The 10,141-nt window shown below is 42.2% G+C and overlaps 1 protein-coding gene across 1 annotated transcript; it reads left to right on the forward strand.

The window, feature by feature from the left end:
- The first annotated feature begins 3,097 nt into the window (after window positions 1-3,097).
- ildr1a (immunoglobulin-like domain containing receptor 1a) lies at window positions 3,098-8,751 on the forward strand. The gene is made up of 9 exons (XM_086194115.1): window positions 3,098-3,361; window positions 3,949-4,119; window positions 4,287-4,436; window positions 4,987-5,106; window positions 5,198-5,344; window positions 5,708-5,833; window positions 6,049-6,230; window positions 7,021-7,620; window positions 7,810-8,751. Exons 1-9 carry the CDS (start codon window positions 3,304-3,306, stop codon window positions 7,846-7,848), a joined length of 1,593 nt encoding a protein of 530 aa, XP_086050241.1. The 5' UTR covers window positions 3,098-3,303; the 3' UTR covers window positions 7,849-8,751.
- Window positions 8,752-10,141: the final 1,390 nt, after the last annotated feature.

A 10,141-nucleotide genomic window follows, 5' to 3' on the forward strand; every position in this document is an offset into this window, starting at 1 on the left:
GAGAGAGAGAAAGAGATGACGCTTTACTTTTCTGAAGAGGGAGACAATGCGTAGTTGAGTATGACTCATGTCTTTGTTCATTGTTGCGTTCACACACAGCCAGTCTTCACTCCATGGCTGTGTCACTACTCACACACCAGCTCAACTGCACTTATTCTGCCATGTACAGAAAGAGTACGGTTCAACAGCTGTTCATGATGGACGTGTGCCGTGACTCAAACATGAAGAGTGCTTGCATCGTCTCAGCAAATAATCGGGGTAGAGAGAAGAAAGAAAACTGGCTGTACAGATTCACCGTGGCGTATTCTTGCGCTGCCATCACTCATTATTGATGTTACGCTGCACTGTGCTGCCCCCAGTGGGTGACTGAAGGGTGAGAAAAACAATGATCACACGTTGCACCTTTAAAGCACATCATGGTACTGATATACTGACAGTTGCTTTACTTACATAAAAGAAATATCTAGATAGAATAGTACTTTGATGGACGTTAAAGACTCCGTTCAAATTTCTAGTGATGTGAAAGTTGATAAGCATTTCATATTTAGTTTACTTATGTATCAAATGTAAAAGTATACATTCTGCACAATGGTATTTGTGTATTCCGGTGCTTGGGCCATTCAATCCTCAAACTCATGAAGTTTTCATGCTTCAGATGTGAAGTATTTCATCTTCATCAAAGTTACTCATGAGTAATGGTTCTGATAAAGAGCACAAAAGTTTATGTTGAAGTGTCGTGTAGTAAAAGTACAAAATCCCCGAAAATACGTACAGTCCAGGAAAGTACAGATACCTCAATAGTGTACAGCGCGTGGGTCAAAATACTTGATCACAGTTGCTTTCTACCAGTTGGTGCTGCCAGTGAGATGTGCATCATTTGAAAACTTCCTCCACCATTGGTGTGGGTGTGTGCGAGAGTGAGACGGGAGACTGCCCACACCTCTGAGCATTTGAGGAATGCCGTTGAGCAACTCCTTCACTCCTTCACAGAGGTATCAGCAGGGAGCTATGATGTCATCATACACATTAAAAAAAGTGTGTGAAACCAGTCACGCAAGTTGACGAGTCAAACTACTGAACATTTACAGGAAATAAACGTACAAGTTTCTCATCGCAGAATTGACGAGTTAAAATTTGTTAAATGTATTCAAGTACAAAAAAAAGTAAAATGACGATTTCCTTCTAAGCTGGATATCAAAACTCTTAAGAGAACCTGAAACTGTTTCAGAACCAGCTTCTAGCATTCTGAGAATATTACCATGTCACGTCGCCCGCGCTTGACTGTTCTTAAAACATTTCCAGCAGCAAGTTTTGTTTATGTTTCCAGAATATTATCATTTCAAAGCAAGCTAGCAGCTTTTAAGAGTTTTGAAAATAAAAAATAACACTTGTACATTGCTAGAACCTTAGGACAAAATACTCCTGTAACTCTGACTCAACAGTTTGAGACCTGAGTTGTGACATATGAGTCATAAAGGAAACTTATATCATAAAATTATAGAATGTTTGTTCATGAAAACATTCAATGTTACAGTTAAAAAGGTTTGTCTTGGCAAACATTTGACCGTAGAGGAACATCATTTATATAAGTAACATCTATTAAAACATTTCCTTGAAGACCTGCAGAACCTGCATGTCACTCGTGTCGATATTGTGGGAAGGTTCCTATTGTCTGGTCTGAGATGATGGTGTATCTCATTTCTTACGTTGCCAATACAATCAGATAAAAGTAAATGGTTCACCCACTGCTGAGTAATCAAAGAAAGTACAGATGCTGAGGTAAAGTAGTGATGTATTTGATGCTTCCCAGTGTGTTCGTGACAACGCTGACATCAGAGGAGGAGGATGCAGCAGAGAACCAGGAAACACACAGATGGTTGGCAGGAGATTCCCACAAAAAGGCTGTGGGTGCAGAGTGGGTGTGTTTGCAGGGAAAACAGCTTGAAGGACTCCAGGTTCCTCAGGACGTCACATTCAAGAACCTTCTTCATTCCAGGGGATAAGTCTCCTCAGGTGTGGAGCTCAAAGTGCGTTCAAGGGTGAAATTCAGAACACATGGGTGATGATGAACCTAGTTGAGACTGACATCTAGTGGCTCTCGTTTTCACTGTTGAGCAGATGAACATTGATCCTGTTCACAAACATCATCTGATAACTATCTTTCTTATTTCTCTATAACATTGTGTGTGTGTGTGTGTGTGTGTGTGTGTGTGTGTGTGTGTGTGTGTGTGTGTGTGTGTGTGTGTGTGTGTGTGTGAGACAAGTACACAAGGATGCTAAGTGAAGAAAAATACTTCCAGATGCACTGGCCACTGCAATTTATTTTTAAATTGGTCTTAGAATAACTAAGCAGTCATGGCTGATTACTTTACATTTCATGTAAATTTAATTTTAACTTTAAGGTATTTCAAAATCTCTAGTTTGATGCGCAACAGTGTGTGTTTGAGCTAAAAATAGGGAAAGTGTGTCAGGACATTGTTGGAATAAGCAGAATATTCATCAGTTACTGATCTGTTTTCTTTTGTTTTTACTTCTAAAAACTGTCAACTGCAGTCCAGAGTGTATAACAAATTTGAAATATGACTTAAAAATACTTCAAATATCAACCAGCTACGTCATCAAATGAGTGTTTGTATGTGATACTGAGTGTAATTCACGTTCTCAGTGGAGGTTTGGCTCATATCTGCAGCCTCAGGGCTTCTGCAGTGTTGCTCCACAGATCAGTCTGAATAACAAACATGTCATGGTCCATTAGCATGTTGCCATTGTCATAAAAAGACAAGTGTATTTTGCTGTTTTACATGTTTATACTCCATCTTTTTATTTACAGGATAGTAAGATAAAGCTCTTTTGAAACATTTCTTATTCTGCAATTCATTTAGCAGTCAGAAAGGCAGTTTTTTTTTTCTCTTTAGCCCAAAATTGGTAATCAAACATGTCACAATTCCATTTTCGAACCCTCGAGTCAAGAGCCACATCAGATGATCAATCAATTCATTTGTATGAATTAAGAATTGATGAATCTGAGTTTGAAGGTTTTTGTTTACCTGTCGACGTCACACCGGGTTTCACCTGTTTCGGGGTGTGGCCAAAAGTGACCGCAGTTTCAGGCAGGCATCAGGGACAGAGATCATCACGCACACGCTCGCGGAAAGGACCATGAATATCTGCGGTTAAGATCGGGATTGATGTCGGTATTGAATCTCCCTCTTTCTTTTTTTTTTTTTTTTTTTAACTTTGTAGTGTTTTCCTTCTCATTTTTGAATCCGGAGCTGAAGGTTTCTGTCGGTGTGGGAGTGACTGATGATCGGCATGATGCGGACTTTACCTGCCGCGATCGTCCTGTCGTCGCTACTAAAAGGTATTTCTAATGTCTTTCCATTGTGGCGTGGTGTTGGTTTGACGGAAGTCGTGCTCACTTGAGTGAAAGCTGGTAAACGAACACATTGCAATGGAGACATGAAACTGCAGTAGTTGAAATGAGTAGAATGAAAAAACAAATACTGTTTTACAGTACTGAAGTATCTTAGGTGCCAGTTCCTCTTATCACAGGATGATTACGGTCTTATTTATCCGTTTATTCCGACAGGAGGGTCTATTTACAGGGTCTCTGACCACATTTTGGGCCTTGAGCAGGTTCCATTCCACCTCCTGAATGTCTGATGAGGAGTTTCACAGTAGCTGCAACCATTTCCTCTGCCTTTGTTTGTGTCACCAGTTTTTCCTGTTCTGCCTCTTTGGCCTGAATGAAACACACACACACACACACACACACACACACACACACACACACACACACACACACACACACACACGCTTTCATCTCACACTCTTGTGTTTCCTTTAAATTGCATCTTTATTTGGCACGCTCACTAACGCTATTTATCACAAGCATTCATTGACACACTAGCTACTGTATGAAACCGTGTGTTTTCTGTCCCTCCACAGTGTTGGTGTGTGTCCAGGTGACTGTTCCTCAGCAGGAGCGCAGCACAACTCTGTTCGCCTCTGTGATTCTCCGCTGTGACTACTCCACTTCTGCAAACCCCCAAGATGTCCTGCTCACCTGGAGGTACAAATCCTTCTGTAAGGACCCTGTTCTGGAGTACTACTCCACTGGTAAGAAACAACACACACACACACACACACTATTTATTTTATATCCAGACGAGTTTTCTATTTATCTCCATCAAAGCAGCCACCAGTGGGGTTGTGGGTATATACCATGAGACTACATATGGATGTCAGTTTATTGTTTTCACGCCAACTTTATCTCTGTTTTGCAGCGTACCAGTCTGCTCTCCAGCTCGGCCAAGATCCTTCTAATGACTGTCCAGATCGGCAGCGGACTGTGCGCACGGTGGTCCAGAAGAGGGGAACCAGCGAACCCATACTGGGTCCAGAATACCGCGAACGCAAGATTACTGTCCAAAACAGTTAGTTTGTTCAAATCAAACACTGATTTATGCAGTCAATACAGGATGAGATGATGATGCTTCATCAGCATGAGACCTTTTGATGATTTATCGCTGATTTTAGCTACTAAGTTGTTAACATTCAGGGTTTTCTTGCTGTCCTTCACTGTAGGGTGTATAAATATATTGAATGACTAGAAACTATTTTAGACCCAAGAAATGATTTCACCTTGACCTTTAGGAAATTATGACTTTTTTTTTACATTTGACAGATGAAAAAGACAGGTATTGAGACATAGACGGATGCTGGGGTTTTTAGATGTGAAACTAATCAGGCTGTGTGAGTGTCTGACAAATAATGACACAGCCTTTTCTGTTTCCTTTCCTGTCACCTGTACTATTTTGAATCGGTTCTGTGAGATGAAAACCGACTGACAGTAAAGAAAGAAGATACATGTTCTGCTTCGGACAAACTTGAATGAAGTTCCTGTCTGCGGATGCTGTAAACATAGGAGACAAGTTTTACTCCCTCTACCATCACCTGTATTTACCTGCACGCGTGTGTTTGCAGAGGCAGACCTGGTGATCAGTGAGGTGATGTGGTGGGACAACGGGGTGTATTTCTGTTCAGTCGATGCTGCCGGAGATACGTCGGGAGACCCGGATAAAGAGGTCAAACTCATCGTCTACCGTAAGAACCTAATGTGGTGACGCCTACATGTGCAAGGAAGGCTTGTCAGTTGCCGTTGTGGACGTGTCCTGAAACGTGTCTCCTCTCTCAGACTGGTTGACGGTGTTGTTAATCGTGCTCGGGGCGCTTCTCCTGATCATCCTCCTCTGTGTCTGCTGCTGCCAGTGCTGTCCTCAGATCTGCTGCTGCTATGTCCGCTGCCCCTGCTGTCCACAGCGATGCTGCTGTCCTGAGAAAGGTACACATCAGGGAGGGTGTGGAAAGCAGAACACTTGTAGGCTATGTAGTCTGAAATACCCGAATGACAGAGAAGATGAACTACACTGCAAGTCAACATGGACGTCACACAATAGAGGATGAGAATTTGCTCCTTTCTTGCAGCTGAGAACACAGCTGCAATGTAAAAGCTAACAACACAGACAAGGAGTTCTAAAAAGGGTAAATGAGTCACGGGTTTAATGACATAAAAGTCTGTTCTGACTAGAAAAGGTCCGTCTGGACCCACGTCTCCCCCTGAACTGTACTGTACAGTAGATGCCAGAGAGGACCGCATGTGTGGAGAACATGTAATGAAATGATTTTCTCTTCTCATATCTTTCAGCGGTAATGCAGCATCGCATGATGAAGGAGGCTCAGAGGGCCATGGCTCCCTGGATGGGAGGACAGCCAGTATATGGACCAATGAGCCATGTTTCCTCCTCCCAGATGAATCCGCTGCTTTATGCAGGTACACACAACAACAGTACTGTTGTGTGTAGCTATTTATCCACAAATAGTTCCAACTCTTTCTTTTTTTGTCCTCTATAGAGGAAGTTTGTTTACGTGAAACACTCAGAGCAGCCAGGTCTCTTCAACTGAGGACTTGCAACTCCTCCCACAGCCGGTCTATGCTCTTAAAGATCCTAGCACAACTTAAATCCCTTCACTTTTTTGTCCCTCTAGGATCTGCGTCAGGGAAGAGCATCCCCATGAAACCTATGCCCCTCCCTCCTCCGCAGTCCTCGGCATACAGCATGCCTCCTCCCAGTGGCCATGGGAACCACACCCCTGCCAGCACCAACCAGATGCTTGACTACCTGGAGAGCCAGGTGAGGGGGATGGACGCCAACAGTCCTCTGCTACAGGTACGTCACTGCCCAGTATTTCTCTCCACTGACATTGCCAGCTGTATATACAGTAACTTGTTGCTAATGACCAATATGGTGGCTTTGAGGGGGAGTGGTCACCCTTTTGGATCATACTTAGGTTTATTGTTACAGGTTTTGTGATCAGATACATAATACATCCAAGGCACTCTGGCTGCATCGACGCTGGCTGTCGGGCAGCAGGGAAAGCATCTTATAACGAATCATATACACTTTGATCCAAAACTGTCTGTACACGCGTTAATGAAAGTAGAGTTTTGCTTAAAATTCACTGTAAATAAACTCGAAAATTACAAGATGTTGTTATTCAATCTGATAAATGCGTGGGATGACTTTGACGGCCTCAGCCAGATTCTACATTTTGCTCTCTTTTTATTTTCTGGTTTTATAGGTCAGGTTCAGGATCTTGGGCAAGCCTCCCTGTCCTCTCTGACAAAGTCAAGTATTTTGTCCACAATACAGTGTGTCATTTCCAACAGTTTTTGCACAGCAAATATGTAGCTTAGCTCTAGTTCTATTAATGCAGAGACTTTGTGAAGAAAAGCGTTTTTGACGACCTTCACTGTCCCACTGCTAGCATTCATCTCGATGTCCGGTGGGGCTCTGGAGGAGAGAAGGGTTTATCTATCTGCTTGTCTGGCTCTAAAATTGATGGACAATTGTTTCAATTCTGGAAAAGGAATTAGGTGTTCCTTTAATATTTGACAATTTCTTAAAATGTGTATTTTCTGCATTGTTTTTTTTTTTTTTGCTGTCTCTCTTCCTACAGTCCCAGCCACCTCCACCCCCACACATGCAGCAGATGGCCCCTCCACCCCAGCAGCACATGCCCATCTCTGTCCCGTTTTCCCCCGGCCCCCCTAGCATGATCTCTGCCCTCAACGATGGCCCAACAGAGCGTCGCATAATCACACTTCCACCAATAAGAGAGCCACAGTCAGGCAGAATGCCGCCCCCTGCACCTAAGACTCGCCCCCCGAGCTCTAGTGAAAGCAGCCGTAGTGGTTTTGGACGTCATGAAGAGCGAGGAGCAGGTGGTAGACGATACCCCTCACCTACCCGGTCTAGAGGTATACCCAGGAGCTACAGCGAGGATTCTCTGGACGGGCGGGGGCGCAGTGGGGTCCGAGGAGGCATGGACCGTCCTCGATCCCATTCCAGGGATGATCTGTTTGATAGCAGGTCTAGAGGAAACTACTCTCCCCCAGCATCACGCAGATCAAGAGGATCCTGGGGCTCTGATGATGAGGGCAGTCAGAGGGGCGGAGGAAGGCGAGGAGGAGCTGGAGGGTGGGTCGATAAGCCCCCCAACTACTCGGAGTATGAGCCTGGATACAAACCTGGAGCAAGGAGAAACGACCGCTACACTGTAAGACAGTCTCTACTTTAGCTGATACAAGTACACACTGCAACGCACTTACATTCAAACAGAGACGGACACGCGCACACACACACACACACACACACACACACACACACACACACGTACACATCATCATCATTTAAAGTTTTGCTGACTGCTAGTGAAGTGAATCTAAAGCTAGTGTGTCTCTCTCAGGACAAGAGTTCTCGCAGTGGCACCAGCATTGTCATCTGACCCCCCAGTGACCTCTGTGTCTACCTCACAAGGAATTGGAGTTATTAGCCTCCTTGCTGCTTAGTTAGCAAACGTTCCATTTCCACCATTTTATGTTTAAAAATGTATCATGAGGTAACTTTTAGCATTTTGAAGAGGAACGCTGGTATGACCCCGTGCAAAAGGCTTCATGAAGTGTGAGATTAAAATGATAAGGACTTAGAGAACGTTATTCTGGCACATGTTGTAAAAGGATTTTTTCTAAGGAAACCTGAACAAATTCTTCTTGTGACGGTTGGTCATTTTGTAAGCATAATACCACCCTCTGCTGGTGTATCAATGAAATTACGACTTCTGGGGGTGATGACGAAGCCTGCTCTTAGAATATTTATAAGAAACAGAAGTTGACATTTTAAACTTAAAAAAAAAAAAAAAAATTTTAAACACTTAATTTTTGCACAGGAAATAACTCTTAGACCGCATACCTCTGTGTCCAAAACCAAGTGAACTAAGTGGGGAACTGTGAAAAGTCCACAGAAGTATGAAAATGCAACTGTGCATGCTAAAGTTAATTTTGGGCTTTTTATTGTTATTTTAGTGTCTCCTGGATGTCTTGAATTGACTACAGCGCACCACTTGAAAGAAAAACAGTGTACATATTTGGAATAAATAGATTGAGAAGGAGAGAAATAAGAAACTACATGAACATCTTCTTGGAAGTTCAGATCTGTTTGGAATGTTATTTCTTTCAGCATAGGGAAGTCACTCCCTGGCCTTTTGAATTTGTCTTAGTAAATGTCACAAGCATATTTTAGCTTCTACTTATGTGGAATGAGAATTTTAATTTTTTTTTTTTTTTTTTGGTCTGCATTGTACAGTGTATTCAGTTTGTGTTTGGCAAAATTGTTCATAATAAAAGTTTAAAAAGTAATAAATTTGTACCCTCTCTTTATTCCACTCTGAACATTTTATAAGCTTCCCAAATATTCTTGTTGTATTTTAGCAGGGAGGAATTATATTTTGAAAATTAGAAAAAAAAACAAAAAACAGCTGTGGTCATTAATATTCAATCTTTTAATGGGTATCTCATACCTTAATAATTGCTCTGGAAAGACAACTTGGCCGGCGACAAACACTTTGTAACTTGATTGAGCAGGAGGATGTTTATGTGTGCGTTCGACACCAGAAGTCTTTTTCCCAGTCTCCTTCTGAGGGGAAACTATAGTCAAACGTGTCTATGTGAGAACATGATTTTTGTGGCACAACTATATTTGGAGGCCAATCCTGATCCAGTAGCTTGTGGTGGAAACATGAAACCTTAACTGTAAACACACAGATCAGGCGACCGGTAAGGTCCCAGAAGGAGGGATGCTGCCTTTTTGACAAAATTATTTTAGGTTCTACAGTTTGTGAACAAAACCAAATTTCTTTGCTCTTGGGAGAAGTTTCCTCAAAACCTGATGATGTCATTTGGTTTGCAGTTTCACATTTTTACAAAAAGCTTAGAGGATTTAGGCTTTTACCAAGTAAGAGATCTGAGAATTGGTAATTCTGTGTTTTTGGACATTCACCTGTACCACTGTTGAAAGTAAGTCAGGATGCTTCCATCTCTGTCTCAAACACTGTGAAATGACCTCAATATTCTCAAGTGTTGACAGTACTACTTCAAGTAGTAGCAGTTTTGCAGTTTTTGTGTTATTAGCAGCATGTGCCTGATGGTTTTTGTGTCGCTAGGTAAAGCCTTCACATGCGGAGCATTTTTGATCATCTCCAGGGAGCCACCAAGGCATTTTTCAAACCTATACATTAGAGAAAATATGCTAACATCAGCTGGCACGATGTGTTAAAGGTTTCATGAAGATTTGACCATCTGGAGTCAAGTTATAATGGTTACGATTATCATGGTGGAGCTGTAAACTGGAATTTCAGCAAATAAAACCAAACATTTGTTGAAGACCAGAAATACAAACTATGACTCAGCGAATTCTTTCCTCCCCTAAACTCATTGACAAGATACAAAATAATCTCCAGCCCTGCAGAAGTTTTGGAAACTTTCTTTCCAGTTACCTGCATATTAGAATAAATGTGGCTCTGAGAAAAATCTCTTGTAATATCTGTTTATGTTGTATCAAACCACAAAGCTGAACACTAATTTAAAGTTAAATTCAGCGTTTACCTTTAAGCTTTGACACAGGTTTCTCTGTTTATTTTTCATGTGTAAACAGGTGTTTCAGAGAATGACCCAGTCACTGGCAGGGGTATCGAGAGCACTTTGAATTCCAGCATGTCCCGTTATGTAGTATAGATTTGAAAA

This window comes from Aulostomus chinensis, chromosome 2 (assembly GCF_037954235.1).
Source record: "Aulostomus chinensis isolate RoL2024-O1b breed Wild chromosome 2, RoL_Achi_v1.0, whole genome shotgun sequence".
Lineage (NCBI taxonomy): Eukaryota > Metazoa > Chordata > Actinopteri > Syngnathiformes > Aulostomidae > Aulostomus > Aulostomus chinensis.